The sequence below is a fragment of the Chiloscyllium punctatum genome, chromosome 46 (assembly GCF_047496795.1).
Source record: "Chiloscyllium punctatum isolate Juve2018m chromosome 46, sChiPun1.3, whole genome shotgun sequence".
Taxonomy (NCBI): Eukaryota; Metazoa; Chordata; class Chondrichthyes; order Orectolobiformes; family Hemiscylliidae; genus Chiloscyllium; species Chiloscyllium punctatum.
Window position 1 is genome coordinate 47,626,973 of NC_092784.1, and position 16,436 is coordinate 47,643,408.

A 16,436-nucleotide genomic window follows, 5' to 3' on the forward strand; every position below is an offset into this window, starting at 1 on the left:
AGTGTGTCAGTAGAAATGAAGAGAACATTGGAAGAACCCATTGGCCATGATTTATACAGAAGGTGACTTAAGTCAGGAATGAGTTATGGTCAGTTCATCATTTGGCATGTAAATCATATCCCACAGGTTTTCATACTGTGCACTATTTACAGTAAGTGTTAAAGGTTAATTAGACAAAGGCGTAAAAATGTCGGGTTTAATGATGCATGGTGTTCCTTTGTGGGTTGGTTCCAGTGGAGCTGAAGGCAGGGAAGTGCTAATTAACTTAGGAAACTATAGTAAGGGTTTTGCATTTCTACTTTTGGCTAGCTCTTTCTTTTTTTTTCTGGTACATCAGACAAAATCCATGACAATCCTTCCTTTCGAGCTTGCAAAGAAAAATGTGCTTTTTTAAAAAAATTCATTCTTTATTGGGAAATAGTGTTGCTGGCAAGACTAAAAGTTGTTGCTCATCCCTAATTGTCCTTTAATCGAGTGGTTTGTTTGGCCATTTCAGAGGACAGTTAATGAATTAACCACATTGCTGTGGGTCTGGAGTCACATATTGGTCAGACCTAGTAAGGACAGTGGATATGTCTTTTCTAAAGCACATTAGTGAACCAGATGAGTATTCAGTGACCATTGATAATAGCTTTCAATTCGAGGTTTATTTACTTGAAAATAAATTCCACCAGCTGTTATGTTAGGAATTGAACCTCTGTCGCCATAACATTAACCCACGTCGCTGGATTATAAATCTAGTGTCATCAACACTACACCAGCCTGCTTCCATCCTCTGTTTTTCTCTTCCCTACTGTCCACCAGACTCACTTTTTTGCCTGCAGGACCTTGGACAGCAGATTTCCTTCCCTGTGGGTCAATAGTGAACCAGATGAGCTTTTGAACCAATCTGTTTCAGAACTGTTAACTGAATTTGAGCTCCATCATCTGCCGTGGGGTTTTGACTCCCCGCACCACCTAACCTGGGTTCTGGATTACTAGTCTCTAATAGCATTATCACTACACCACAGTCTTACTTGCCTTTCCTGATCCCTCAGCCAACGGAATGCTTCAGAAGTGTGGTTTCTGTTTCAGTGTAGAGGAGATGTTATCTAGTTTGGGAATGGTAAACTTCCACATTTAGCAATGTTATGACCATCACTTGTTATTGCGTAGATTTTGGCCAAAACAGTGGAGTAAGCTGTCCTGCTTTGTCAGTTAGAGATGTACAGCAGAGAAACAGACCCTTCGGTCCAACTCATCCATGCAGACTAGATATCCTATATAAATATAGTCCCATTTGCCAAATTGGCCCTTCCAGTTTATATACATATCCAGGTGTCTTTTAAATGTTGTAATCATACCACCTCCACCACATCTTCAGGCAGCTCATTCCATACACACACCACCCTCTGTGAAAAAGCTGCCCCCTTCGGTTCCTTTTATTATCTTTCCCTCACTCGCCTTAAATCTACGCCCTCTAGGTTTTGACTCCCCCACCCAGGGAAAAGACCTTGTATATTTACCCTATCCGTGCCCCTTATAATTTTATGAACCCCTATTAGGTTTCTCTTTAGCCTCCGCTCCAGGGAAAATAGCTCCAGCCTATTCAGTCTCTCCCTGTAGGAGAAACCCTCCAACCTAAGCAATGTTCTTGTAAATCTTTTCTGAACCCTTTCAAGTTTTATAACATCCTTCCTATTGGAGGGAGACCTGAATTGCACACACATACTCCAAAAGTGACCAAACCAATGTCCTGTACAGCTGCAAAATGACCTAACTCCTCTACTCAATGCACTGACCTGTAAAGGCAAGCATTCCCAATGCCGCCTTCACTATCCTATCTACCTGCAACTTCACATTCAAGGAACTATGAACTTTCCCTCAAAATAGTCCTTGGCCTAACATCTCATGCAACTGACTGCAACTCTGGTTGGGCCATACTGAGGCTAACATTATACTGTGAGCATTAGGCTAGATGATTTGCTGCAGTTTCTGAAAAGGACTCGAACACACCACCTCCTGGGTTAGATGTGAGTGCTCCACACTGAGCAGTCAGATGGCATTAGAATGGCACTATATATCTAAGCATGTGGAAAGGGCAGGAGCCAACAGTACAAACCTCGACATTCCTACATATGCATTCTATTCTTCGGGATAGTTTGGGTGGACAAGAGCTACTCTGTATCATGTCTGCTGGTTGCTAAGGACAGTCAGAAAATTCCTTTCACTGGTATCTTGGTGAATTTGAATCCATGACCTTTAATCTTGCAATGATCAAACCCCATGACAACCTGCACTATCTGGAGGTTTGGTTTAGAATATTTGTACTTTGAGAGTTTCCTTCACCATGATGTTTCAGGAAACCTGATTTCCTTGAGAAATAAAAATAATTTCATTGCAATTACATTATGAAGGCTGGAAGTTCCTTAATAACTTGCTTAAGTGTGTCAGTATGTCACTTTGGTTTTTTGGGAACTTATTTGGGGAGACAATGGCCTAGTAGCATTATCACTAATGTTCAGGGGATCTGGGTTTAAATCCTGCCAGGGCAGGTGGTGGAATTTGAATTCAATAAAGAATCTGGAATTAAGGGTCTAATGATGACCATGAATCCATTGTCACTTGTTGAAAAAAGTCCATCTGGTTCCCCAATGTCCTTTAGGGAAGGAAACTGCCATCCTTACCTGGTCTGGCCTACATGTGACTCCAGACCCACAGCAATGTGATTGATTCTTAATTGCCCTCTGGGCAATTTGGGCCAGCACATGTTGCCCATCCCTACCGGAGAAGCCCACATCCTGTGTGCAGTACCAAAGGAATGCAGCATTGTTGATGGTGTTGTCTGACGAAATGGTTAAACACAAGTTCCACCTGTTTGTTTAAATGGCATAGAGGATCAAGTGAGTTCTCCGGCTGTCCTGGACAATATTCACCCCTCAAGCAATATCAAATAAAAACAGATTAACCACCCATTATTACATTGCTGTTTATTTTCTGAAGTAGAAGTTCCTAAATAAATGCAAGTTCTTTTTTTTTTGGGGAGGAGTCTCCCACCCCTATTCTTGCTGGGTTTTAATTATGGCCTCTCCAGACTGGGCTGCTGACTCTTGACTTAAACTGTGCCACACTGAATAAATGCTTGGTTTCTCCATTTAGTATTTCATTGTCCTTCCGTAGCAGCACCAGTCAGCAAGGAGGAGGCAATAAAATAGTTGGAAAGGCTGACTTCAGCAGGACTGGAGTGGGGTCAGTGGAAAAAACCCACTAAAATTATTTTGGGACATACTTGATTCACGTGTACAGACTGCTTCCTGCTGACAATTCAGTGAGCCACTCTGTCCTTTAGATCAGAGTCTGAAGTTTAAACAGTGCATTCAGAAGGAATAGGGAAGAGATTAAAAACATTCATTTCAGACTTTCCAGCAACCGAGAGTATTTGGGTCAGTTAGCTCGTGGAGAGAAACAGAGTTAAGGTTTTGGCTCGCTGACTTGACAGATTTAACTGATGGCAGGTAGGGCATTTGAGAGCAATTTGTAAAGAGGTATAACCAGCTTCACTTACCTATTCCCGATCCCTAGCCAGTGACTTCTACTGGAAAATAAGCTGATGTCAGGCTCAGCTGTAATACATCCCTGGTCAAAACAGTTTACCAGCATTCAGCATAAACTATTTGCATAACAGTACCCTAAGACCATTGGAAATAGGAACATTAGTAGGCCATTTGGCCCCTTGAGGCTGCTCACCCAGTTCATGGGATCATGGATGATCTGACATAGCTCACGCTCACTTTCCTGCCCTTTTCCCATAGCCTTTGATTCCACGACCAGTCTATTTCAGCCTTAGTATACATAGGGTCAGTTTCTGTGCTGTATGACTCCTCGGTTCAACCAGTACAAGCCGATCATAACTCCAATCCAAACTAGTCACAGCTTTCCATGGCAAGGAATTCCAAAGATACTCAACTCTTTGAGTGAAGAAATTCCTCCGCGTCTCAATCTTAAATTGGCATTTACCTGTTAAGTGCCTTAAACCCGGTTCTTGGGGTTATTGCATTCTAATGCTTCAGAAGAACAGATTGAGTTGCGCAAGTTTCTTTCTGTGTGCCCTGATTTTTTTTTTATTGAATGTCCTTGAGGCTTGATGGATGCTTTTATGAACTGCATGTTTAAACATCAATTCATAGTTTTACAGTGTGGATTTGTTTGCTCGAACCTTCTCTCTGGTGAACTCTTCATCTCAGGTGAGGCATAGCAGAGGTATACATGATACTCTAACTGAAGTTGTGACTTCCATGCAGACTCCCCATGACCTTTCTCAGTTGCCTCATCATTAACTTTGAGGAATTCAGCCAGTGTCTATCACCAGCTACTGAAGAAAATATGTAATCTAAACTTAACAGAAAATGTTGGAAGCGTACAGAAGAGCATGTAGCAGCTTTTGGAGAGGAGGAGATGGAGGTCAACATTTCAAGCTATTAACCTATATTTTAAAAAAAACACATACTCTGAAGACATACCTAAGCAGCAGAGTAGTACTTCATGTATAGTCTATTATCTTACTATTCTTATTGAAAACAACATATCCTCTGACTTGCAGAGCAGTGCAGATGACTTAAACTGTCATATGTTTCTGCTGCACTTCAAATGTACTTTCAATTCTGTGCTAGCTTTGAAGAAGTGCATGAAGAAAAGGGAAATAATGTGGTACACGATCAGAATAATACCAGATATGAGGGACTTGAGTCAAGAGAATGGAGAAGCTGGATTCGTAGAAAGTTGAAGGTAGATTTTAATAAAGGATTTATAAATGCTGAGGTTTCAATAGACTAAATGAGGGGAAATTGCTTCCACTGGTAAGAGTGTCGGTAGCCAGATTTAAGGTAGTTGGCAGGAAAAGTAGAGGAGTGAGGATTTTGTTTTAAAAGCACTCAGCAAGCTGTTCGAATTTAGAATGCACTGCTGGAAAATATTGGGAATTGTGTGTGTGTGTGTGTGTGTGTGTGTGTGTGTGTGTGTGTGTGTGTGTGTGTGTGTATATATACATAAGTACTTGCAAAAGAAAATACTTGTGGGGTAAAGAGCAGGAGGGATTGTAGCCAGTTTGGAGGGGAACTGGAACCAATTAGAAAGGGCTGACTAAAGCACTGCTGAATGGGCATTTTCCATGCTGAATGATTCTGTAAAGCTGTAATATGCATGACTTAATAAAGGTGCAACCTGCTGTATTTATGTGTTAAGATGATGAGAGATATTACAGTGGGGGGAAGCGATTGTTGAAAAGTGGGCTGATGGGATTGAGCAAGAGGATCATAGGGTCCGTAGAAAGTTCTGACTGTCTAAATGTTTTCTGTTCCAGCCACAAAGGAGCTTTGATCATAAAGTATAAACGGCTTTGCAAGAGGGCACTGTCGTTCCATAAGTTCAATGGCGAAAAGTAGCAATCAGGAACTAATAGAATGGGATGAAGAAATGCAGACCAACGTCAACAAGGGATTTTGCAGCCCTGATGATGTGCTAAATCTGTCAGGAGATCAAATGGACAATGTTGGGCTTTCGCAACACAGTTCAGGTGGTGATGACAGCATCAGTTTTGGTGTCCATTGTGTGAATACCTTGGAGGAGATGAGAGGCAGGGCATCACATGAGCAGCACCTCAGTTTATCCCTTGAGGGTGTGATGGGTGCCGACCATCTGATGAGGACACCTCTGAGCACGAAGACAGAGGTGGAGCGTGAAAACCTATTTGAGGACTCTTCTGGTACTAAACCAGTTAGTTCATCGGAGCAAGAAGGCAATGTTGGGCACATTGAAGTAACTGACTCCAAAGCAGGACCAATCATCACCAAGCTTGAGCCCGTTCCTGCACATTCTGTCCTCACTGAGAACTTGAGGACTTTCGGTGAGAACACAAGGGACCAATTGAATAACCACGCAAGCTCTTTTTCTGCTTGCCTGCCAGACAATATTTTAGATGGGATAAATCTGAACATATCAGAGGTTGGACGCAGGGTGTTGTTAGCACCTTATACCCAAAAGGAGCATGACAACCACACTATGAATACTCTTCAGAATACTGCTGTAGACCGAATGTTGTATGGGTTTGATTTAACATGTGAACGAGATGGCAACCAATACTCTTCTTTAGACCAGATGACCTATGAGTATGATGTGACTTGTGGAGAGGAAGAAGTGCAATACACCTCTCTGGATCCAGTTTCCTACAGCTTTGATGTGTCTTGTGAGGCTGATGAAGATTTAAACACTTCAGTAGATCCAATGTCATATGAGTTTGAGGTTTCTTGTACAAGAGATGATGAGGAAATGGCATGCTTTAGTCAAAACTCCCTCGACAGTGGCAAAATTGTAGATGATCCGACACCAAGTGTCAGCTGTGAAAATGCTATCAGCAATGTGCACAATGCTGTCCAGTCATGGCCGGATACAGAGTTCATTATTGGCTCACTTGAGCATCCAAGCAGTGTGGAAAACCCTTTCAGGGTCTTACCTTTAACGAATGAAGACAGTTGCAAGAGAGTGGCCGTGACTGAGATTTCTGTCAATGTGCCTCGAGACCAAATGCTGCCAACAAAAGACGTTCATGAAAGGGAACAGGTTCTGACAAGCTTAGGAAAGGATTGTATTCCTGGTAAGTCAATTGGATGCCTTACAGAATTTCACTTTACTCGATGTATTTTCACATGTGCGAGAGCGGGCATGTCAAGACGTATTGTGCAGCCAACAGTGGACATGCTTGATGGCTGCAGTCTGAAATATCTTCCTTCTTTTATGTGTTTGCTGATTACTCATCTCATTCCTCCCCACCTCCACCAGCTGCCCACTAATGTGTAAGTAACCCTCCCCAACCATTATGCTCATTGAGTGTTGGCAGATCCATTAGACTGCAGGGAACATCACAACCCAGATTCTGTTCTCCCTTGATGTCAAAACCAGGCGTGGCAGGATTATAACCAGAAGTGAGAGCTCTGCCTGTGAATGCTTTTCCTTTTTAACTTGCACACTGCAAACAGCCAGAGCCCTCTACTTGACCAATTCATCATAGACATGACAATGAGTGTGAAGATTTGTCTAGTCTGTAGTTCAGCTATTCAAACTTGTTGAGCATTTGGAGGCTACGGTTGTACGGATCAGATGTTTCATTTTGTGAGAGTTGTTGGTCCTCTTGAGCCATAGAAAGGAGTTGGAATGGTTCGTGACTGGGGAAAAGATTATATAGAAGGTAAGAGGCACATTGTATGAGGCTTTCCTTGCGATTTTGTGAACTGGTTCTGATCGTCAGAATGACAGTGTATTTTTTTTGTCCCATATTGGTCCTTTATTTTGTTTTCCCTTTTGCATATTTCAGGAGAGCAAGAGATTGGAATAAAATGTGTTCCAAACCCCATTGAAATTTCTTTTTTAAAAAAAAGAGTTCCTTCATTGTGCTTTTGGGCCCTAAAACCAGTGGAAAGAAAACTGATGGACAAGATTTTATTAGTACTTCACGTATTACAAGCCAACACATAATCCAAACATGAAATATCCTGTGCCTGTTAATTAAAATAGTTTCACTTTAAATAGCTGATACAACAAAGATATGCCTCAGCTTATGCACACGTGTTCCCTTTCAATCTTTCTCACTCAGTCTTTGTTTTGTAGGATTTCTCACTTTCCAATCAAATGTTATTGATTTGAGCTACATTCACCAGCAGTCATATTCAATCGGACATCATCCGAAATGATTCCCACAGAGAAGACAACATGTCACTTGACCAGACTGATGCCACAATTTTCAGACCCCTTTGAATGGTCCGGTTGGCTTTGGCAATACTGAAGTTTCAGGAATGGGTTTTGAGTGACCTACAATCTCTCAATCTTCCTGCCTTAGGTTTCTGACTTTCCAACAATAAAACGCACATGCAAACAATCTTAGAACCAACCTCATAATCTAGCTGCTCTAAAATAGCAAGCGGAAAACTTTCTTTCAGAGACAGCCTTTCTTGTTTACCCATTATATGAATTTTGTGTGTTGTGACTTAAACAGAAGGTGCAGGCTGATCTAACCCTACTGCAGTACGTTGCTTTCTATTTACCACTTGCTTCTTGACTGTTCATCCTTGTGGCAATCCCAAGGTTGTGACAATCTGGCATTTCCAAGCACCAAATGAGTTCCTAATCAGTAAACCAATTAACCAAATGCCCGAGCCCATCAACAGGTTCAGGTAGCAGGCAGTGCAGAGGGTTGTGATTCCCAACTGCATGCTTCTCTTCTGTGGTTCATGCCCAAGTGACCTTGCACAGAGAGCATGTGGTGTTCACAGCACCCTCCAGGCTTTTGGAAAGAGGTGGGTACTGTGAGGGCTGATGTGTTATTTTGATTTACTTCCCTTCCTGGTTTCTTTCCCTTTTGGCTTTTGTTATTGTTATGCTGTCCTAGTGGACAGTGTTTGTTATTTGATTGTGAGGACATGATAATTTGATGGTGGGTCTACTTTAAAAATACCTGTCGAACCCACTTTAATCTTAAAAAGATATTCCACAAAATTAAAAGACTTCCCAAAGAAAATAGGTGTTCGCGTAGCCTTGCTGCGGCTTTCATGAGGATGGAATATACTCGATGGATCATTTGGTCTTTCCCTGCCTATCATTATCACGTGGGCTACTCTTGTGCCCAATTTATGGCAGACGGGAGATCCCGTAGAACAAGATGCTGAATGTCTTGGCCCAATTATTGTGTACTGAAAAATGTGTTGCTGGAAAAGCACAGCAGGTCAGCCCTGATTATGCCCGAAATGTCAATTCTCCTGCTCCTTGGATGTTGCCTGACCTGCTGCGCTTTTCCAACAACACATTTTTCAGCTCTGATCTCCAGCATCTGCAGTCCTCACTTTCTCCCAATTATTGTGTACTGTGTAAAGTGGTTTCCTATGGTGTTTCATCAGATATCATTACTTGGCCTGAATGAAATGTTGCTACACAGTATCCATTTGCTGATAAACATTTATATAGTAGTTGCTACATTGTTGGCACAGATTGACTGAGACACTACTGTGAAGTACCCAATGAAACAATTGTAAATTTTGGATTATATTTTACTTCCCATTTGTATCACTAACTCTTTAAACTATCCTCTCTGCTGGTGAATAACACCTCACGTGAAACAAGTGGGGAGCATTCTAATCCCAGTCCCTCAAGCCAAAATTTTATCTTACTGCTTCCCTAATTGGAGACAGCAGTGAGCTGGAAAGCTGTTTCAACCACAGGGCTTGGAAATAAAAAAGCATATACCTAGTTGTTGTGGACAATAATTAAGGCCTAAAGATCTGGCCTGTTAGGTCATATCCATATTTTGAAAAAATAACTCCGCTATTTAAAGGGCCTCATAGCTGTTCGATCTGGATCAGAGCTCCACAGCTGCCATTGCTGCATTGGACCTTATCATCCTGAAGCTTTGGTTGCTGATGGATCGCTCCATCTAATTTGCCACTAAACTAGAGATGCTCAAAATCATGAGGGCTTTTGAGGATGTTGTGTGGGTCAGTAACCAGAGGACAGAAATTGAAGATAATTAGCAAAAGAATCTGAAGTGAGATAAAGAAAAATGTTAGGGGTATGGAAAGCAGAATTAATGGTGACTTTCCAAAGGGGAGTTGATGGTGAAAGATTTGCAAGACACTCGGGCAGGAGGAGGGAAGTGGGACGAAATGAACAGCTCTTTCAAAGGGCTGGTACATGCATGATGGGCTGAGAGCCACCTTATCTGTTTTATGGTTCTAGAAATAGCCAGCCTCTCTCAGAATATAGACCATCGTGTAGGAGATATTGAACATGCAAAATTGAGGGATGCTATTCTACAGTTAGGGCTATACTCATTGTTGGGGAATTGATGTTTTACTCTCTATTTGGCCAGGTTATGTTTGATCTGAAAGTGCTTATTGCTGTCACATTGCAGAATGTTCCATTCCTTAGTGATCATGTCACTAAGACAATTGTAAAATTTGGAGTCCAATAGACACTTTATTTCTCTTTTTTTAAACCTTCATTCTGTCTTCAGGTGTGGGTGACATGGCAAGGCAGAAACTGAGAGTGCAGCCCTCCTCCTTTTGCAAAAGTGGTGGTAGTGCCTATTTCCTGAATCGCTGCAGCCTAGGGAGTGAAGATGCTCCCTTTCTGATGGCCTTCTGCCTGCCAGATTGCTTGTGGTTTTGCACGGCTTGAGCTTACCAAATGCCAGGAGTCCCCCTGCCCCACCCCAACTCCATTTTTTTTTAAAATGCACTCTCTACATCATTGGATAATCACTAGGTCTATTTAATTGCTGGTTGGCATGGTTATACTGCCTTGTCGCATCCCAGCCCTGCATTTAAATTCCCAGCCCATTAACTACTCTGGAACAACGTTTCAAGAAATCATCTCTTTAGTGTTAGCTCTCACCCTTCATATATTCTCTTCCCTTTAACCACAATTTTAATGTGCCTCCCATTTCTGCCATTAGTTTGCTAGCACTGGTGCAGCGTAGCATTTTAAATTTACACCTATACTCTTTGGCTGTGGAAGGAAATAAAAGACCTACGTTTCTAGAGCATCCCAACCCAATCTTTAGCCAGTGAAAGACTTTTGATGTATAGCCTCTGTGGTGACATAGGAAAAACAGCCACTGGTATGCCCATAAGAAATCTCCCACAAACTGCAACTATACAAGAAAAAGGAGGAATCTTAGACAATATGTCAAGCCTGCTGTGCTAGTCATGGCTGACCTTGGGTATCAGTATCACTTTCCCATCTGCTGGTCTATTCCTTCATTCTTCGAGGAATCAAAAATCGGCCTATCCCAGCCTTAAATACCTTCAGTGATGGAGCACCCACAGTCCCCTGGGTAGAAAATTCCAAGAATTCATAATGCATTGAGTGAGGGACTTCCTCAGTCCTAAAGTTTGATGGCTCCAATGAGATTTGTGCCACTGTGTTTTAAATTCTCCTAACTATGGAAACACTCACTGTTTCTCATATCTACTCTATCCAGCCTCTCAATCTTGTATGTCTCAATGAGATTGCATTTCTCCTTTTTTCTAAAGAAGTCAGCAAGTGATAAACAAGGAACTAGTCCGTCAGTCTAATCTCCGTGGTGGGAAAACTATTGGAAGTAATTCTAAGGGACAGAATTAATCTGCATGGGGAGAGGCAGGGATTAATCAAGACTAGTCAGCATGGTTTTGTTAAGGAGGGGTCATGTCTGACCAAACTGGATCTTTCAAAGAGGTAACTAGCTACGTGGATGAGGACAATGCATTTGATTGCAGTCTGTGTGGATTTCAGCAAGGCTTTTGATAAGGTCCTGCATGAGAGACTGATAGCAACAATGAGATCCCATAGGATCCAAGGAAATTTGGCAAAATTGGATCCACTCGTGGCTGAGTGGAATGAAGCAGAGGGTATTGGATGAGGGGTTTTTATCCGATTGGAAGTCTGTGTCCAGTGGAGTCCCACAGGGGTCAGTATTGGGACCCTTACTGTTTGTAGTTTATATAAGTGATTGAGAATTGGATGAAGGAAGGTTGATGAGTACGTTTGTATATTATTCAGAATTGGTGCGGATGGTAAACAGTGAGGAGGTTAGCCTTAAACTGCAAAAGGATATAGACAGGCTGGTCAGATAGGCTGATCTATAACAAATGGAATTCAATGTGGATAACTAATGCACTGGGCAGGAAAAATATAAAGGAATACCTGATGAATGGTAGGACCCTGGGAAGCACTGTGGATCAGAGGGACCTCAAAGTACATGTCCAATGATCCCTTAAAGTGTCAGGACAATTGGATAAATTGGTTAAGAATTGTGTAGTCTACTTGCCTTTATTAGTCAAGGCATAGAGCTTAAAAGCAGCAAGGTTATACTGGAACTGTATAAATTGTTGGTTAGGCCATGGCTCGAATATTGTGAGTAGTTCTGGAATCCACCTGATAGGAGGAATGTGATAGCACTGGAAAGGAATATAGCTTTCAATTCTGGTTGCCCTTCTATAGGAAGGATGTTGTTAAACTTGAGAGGCTGCAGAAAAGGTTTACAAGGATGTTGCTGGAACTGGAGTGTTTGAGCAATAGGGAGAGTTCAGTAGGCTGAGGCTGTTTTCCCTGGAGCTTTGGAGACTGAGGGGTAACCTTATAGAGGGACATAGATGTGGTAAATAGCCAATGTCTTTTTTTTTTGCAGGTGGGGGAGTCCAAATCTAGAAGGCATAGGTTTAAGGTGAGAAGGAAAAGATTTAAAAAGGATTGACAGGTAACTTATTCATACAGAGTATGATATGTGTATGGAATGAGCTGCCAGAGGAAGTGGTGGAGGTGGGTAAAATTGCAATATTTAAAAGGCATCTGGATAGTTATATGAATAGAAAGGGTTGAGAGGGATATGGGTCAAATGCTGGAAATGAGACTAGATCAGATTGGGATGTCTGGTTGTTGCAGATGATTTGGACCAAAGGGTCTGTTTCCATGCTGTATGACTCTCTGACTCTTTGAGCTGCAGCGAAGATTTTCCCGGGGTTGCCCGGGCTGGAAGTTATGAAGAGAGATTGGATAGATTACAGTTGTTTTCCTTAGAGCAGAGGAGATTGAGAAAGGATATGTTTGAGATTTATAAAGTTATAAGGTATCTAAGGTAAATAAGAAAAAACCTCTCCCCTTTGAATGGATTAATGACTAGGAGGCATAGATTTAATGTAAAAGGCAGAAGGTTTATAGGGGGATGTGAGAAAAAGATTTTTCACCCAGAGAGTGGTGGGAATCTGAAACTCTCTACCTGTAAGAGTGGTAGAGGCAGAAACACTTATAACATTTAAGTAGTATTTAGATATATACTTGCAATGCCAAGATATACAAAGCTATGGGCTAAGTGCTGGAAAACGGGATTAGAACAGTTAGATGGTTGTTTTTGACCGGCATAGACATGCTGGGCTGAAGGGCCTTTTTCTGTGACTCTATAACTCTGAACTCCAGAAAATATAAACCCAACTTATCCAGCCCTTAGCATTACACTCAAATAAAGTAAATGATCAGACCACCTGTTTTAGTAATGTTAGGTGACAGATAAATGTTGGCCAGAAAGGGGGGAGAAGATCCCTGGTTTTGTTTGCATTCGTTCCATGGGATCTCTTGCATTCAACTGAGTGAGAAAGTGGGGGAGTGACTGGGGTCTTCAGTCTAACAGCTCCCCTAGAAGATAGTACCTCCAACAATGCAACTCTCCAGTGATGCCAGCCTTGATTGCATGGGATTGAATACAGCTTCTCCATAGTCACTGTGGGTCTGATGAGTTGACAGAAAGGAATTTGTCCCATAATGAGAAGGATTCTGCAGCTTGGGACCCCAAGGCACCATACAAATACAGAGCATTAGTCAGCACTGAGTGCAATGACCTTGGCATGTGGTACACATTATCCACAAGTCCCTCACTGACTTTAAGCTGTCAGTACTTAAGGCTGAGCTAAAAGCTGTCTGAGGGGAGGGAGCAGAATGGCGCCAAAGTACTTCAGGTTGTATTTACCTGCATATGGCAAGCCACTTAACAGGACCGTCTGCTTAAAGGGAACATGCTTTCTTGGATCCAGCCCAATTCTTGGTGCATTCAAATAGAAACATGTCTGGTTTATAAATGGTGCTAATTACATTGATCCGTTTTGGGCTTTGTGAATACAGTTATCTCAAACAACAGACCAGAGCTTAATACAGTTACTTAAGGGAAGAGGGTGCCCCTGTGAGAGTAGACAGCTTCATTTACACATGGAGAGGTGAAGCAGAGCATTTCAGTACTTGTACAGGTTATACAAAGCCTCCAGTTATTACCATTCCCAAAGGAAAAATATGCTAAGGGATTTGAGAGTAAAACAAAATAGCACTGAGCATGTACAAACAATGAATATTTTGCACATTATTGAAAATAAATCCACCTCCCCTCAGCCTCAATAGGTTTCAAGAAGGGTTTTACCTATTACTGCATAGACATGATGGTTTGAATGGCCTTTTTTCTGTACCATAACCTATAGTGTTATGATGTCTCCAAAACTAGAATTGGAAATAATCGAAAAGTTTTCTCTTTTGCAAACAGCTCCTGTATTTCCTTTCCTGCCCTCATCCATTCAGGCACAGACTCCGAGATCAGAGAAGGGGAGATTGGATGGAAAAAAAAAGGAAGAAAGAACTATATTGAGATAACATTGTCACATCTCACAGGACTTCCCTTAGACCTAGCCTTTTCTTTTAAGTAGTGCCATAGGACTTTTGATACTCAGACCAGAGATCAGGCTGCTGTTTAACAAACTTTCTGCTCCTCTACAGAGCAATGCTCCCTCAGTACTGCACTCAGAGTGCCAGGCTAAATGACAGTGCTCCAGTTGGAGTAGAGCACCAAGTGGGGCCACAACCTACTGACTAGGCTGGAGGTATTACTGCCTAGACCACAGTTGAGCCTTGAGCCAGATTGAAAGAAGAAATGGGTGGCAGTGAAGGGAAATGTTACGATAAATACAGGACAATCAAAGGGAGAAGATGGTAATGGAGGGGACAGTAGTGGTTGCCTTCATTGTCGCACACAAATAAGACTGAGGCCCTGAAAGTGGGGAATGAGCATTGTATTGCCTGATCCTTTCATCCTGCTACATTCACTTTTGACAGGAGCAGGAATCCTTACTGAATCTTCAAGTCACCTTCCAGACAATGAAACTACAATAAAAACAAGAATGTTGGAGAAACTCAACATTCTGGTAGCATCTGTGGAGAGAGAAACAGAGTCCAGTATGATTTGTCTTCACTGGGGACCTTCCTACCTGAGTTATTTGTGTAACAATAGACCAGTTAGTTTAACATTTGTTATTGTGAGAATGTTAGAATTGATTATAAAGGATGTAACGGCAGAGCATTTAGGAAAAATAATACTTTCAAACAGAGTCAGTCTGGCTTCACAAGGGGGAGTCAGCCCTAACAAATTTATTTGAATTTTTTGAGGAGGTAACAAGCAAGCTAGATAAAGAGGCAGTCAATGTAACATATTTGGATTTTCAGAAGGTGCCACACATTAGATTGCTCAATAACTTAAGAGCTGCAATGCTGAGGTCATTTATTAGCATAACTAGAGGGTTGGCTGACTAATAGAAGATACAGTTGGGAGACATTTTCAAGATGGCAACTAGTGCATTGCCACCAGGATCAATGCTATGGCTATAATTATTTACAGTATATATTTGTGACTTGGGTGAGGAAAGTGCTTTTATACAACAGTAAATGCCATATTCTGGGTTTAAAGGGCCAAAGGCACTTTGACAAATGACAGAGAGAAGACATGTGAGTGAGGGAAATAGATAAAAGGGTGGTGTTGCAGGTGGGTGGGTGAGGGAATTGGTTGGCAGATGGGTGGCTGTGCAGGATGCTACAAAAGTGAGGGGATGGAGAGACAGGGTAGTGTGCTGCTTAAGTGGGAGAGAGGCAGGAAAGAACAATACAGCACAGGAACAGGCCTTTTGGCCCTCCAAGTCAGTGTTGAAATATTTTATCCTTCCTTACTAAAACTATCCTCACTTGCAGGATCCGTATCCCTCTATTCCCTTCCTATTCATGTATTCATCCGGGTGCTTCTTGAATACTGCTATTGTGTCTGCGTCTATTGAGTGGGTGAGGATGTAGGGTACTTGGTGTGTGATAGGGTGGCAGGTAACTACCAACTCTAACTCCGAGGTATGGTCTTTTTCATTAGGTTCCAGATGGAGGGTAATTGTCCACTAAATGTTTGAATTTCAACACTGTCAATTTTTCGGGACTTGCAATGCATCTCTTGGTGCAGGGTATACCTGATCTCATTGTCTGGAGAACAGAAGATCTGGCTAATGTCTGTTTTTTCTTGCACCTCTTGCAGTCATTTCTATATACGAGCAATCTGATAAAAATGTAGGTATTGTTTTTGTTTGGACTAGGAATTAACCCCAGTGACCAATTCTCCACTCCAAAAGAACAGAGCCTCTGACTTGAGTTCTGCAGAAAAGTCAAAGTGGACTCACTGTTAACTCTGTTTCTGCCTTCAAAGATGTTGCTAGAATAGCTGGGTTTTCTCAGAGCTCTGTGTTTGCTTTTCCAGCATCTGTGTATTTTGATTTTATTCTGCTGACTTGGCTGTCTTGAGCTGTTGTGAAAGTATTGTAAAACCACCTCCTACCTTTCCCTATCTTTTTATTTTGTGAAAATCTTGGAAATGCCTGGGTTTAATGCATTTCGGGGTCATATGCTGATGAATTTACATGAATAAATGGAAGCATGGCCAGTCAATAAGAGGAGGCATATATGCCAGCATAAACATAAATGTTGGGCTGAATGGATTGCTTTTGCATCATCAATTCTATGTAATAAAAAGTTTCCATCCCTTACCTCACACCAAGTTCCATTAGCCCCAAGCTAATGTTGGCTCTCAGTAC

At 41.8% G+C, this 16,436-nt stretch overlaps 1 protein-coding gene across 9 annotated transcripts in view; it reads left to right on the forward strand.

Moving 5' to 3' along the window:
- LOC140468004 (uncharacterized) overlaps positions 1-16,436 on the forward strand; it is a 147,785-nt gene that overhangs the window by 11,489 nt on the left and 119,860 nt on the right. For 8 of the 9 annotated variants that reach the window (XM_072564136.1, XM_072564135.1, XM_072564134.1 and 5 more), the window contains one exon: positions 5,339-6,628. The exons of the other annotated variant lie outside the window; for it this stretch is intronic. In XM_072564136.1, coding sequence (XP_072420237.1) covers positions 5,407-6,628 — 1,222 coding nt within the window. In that variant the 5' untranslated portion in view covers positions 5,339-5,406. The remainder of the gene's footprint in view (positions 1-5,338; positions 6,629-16,436) is intronic. 9 annotated transcript variants of the gene reach the window in all.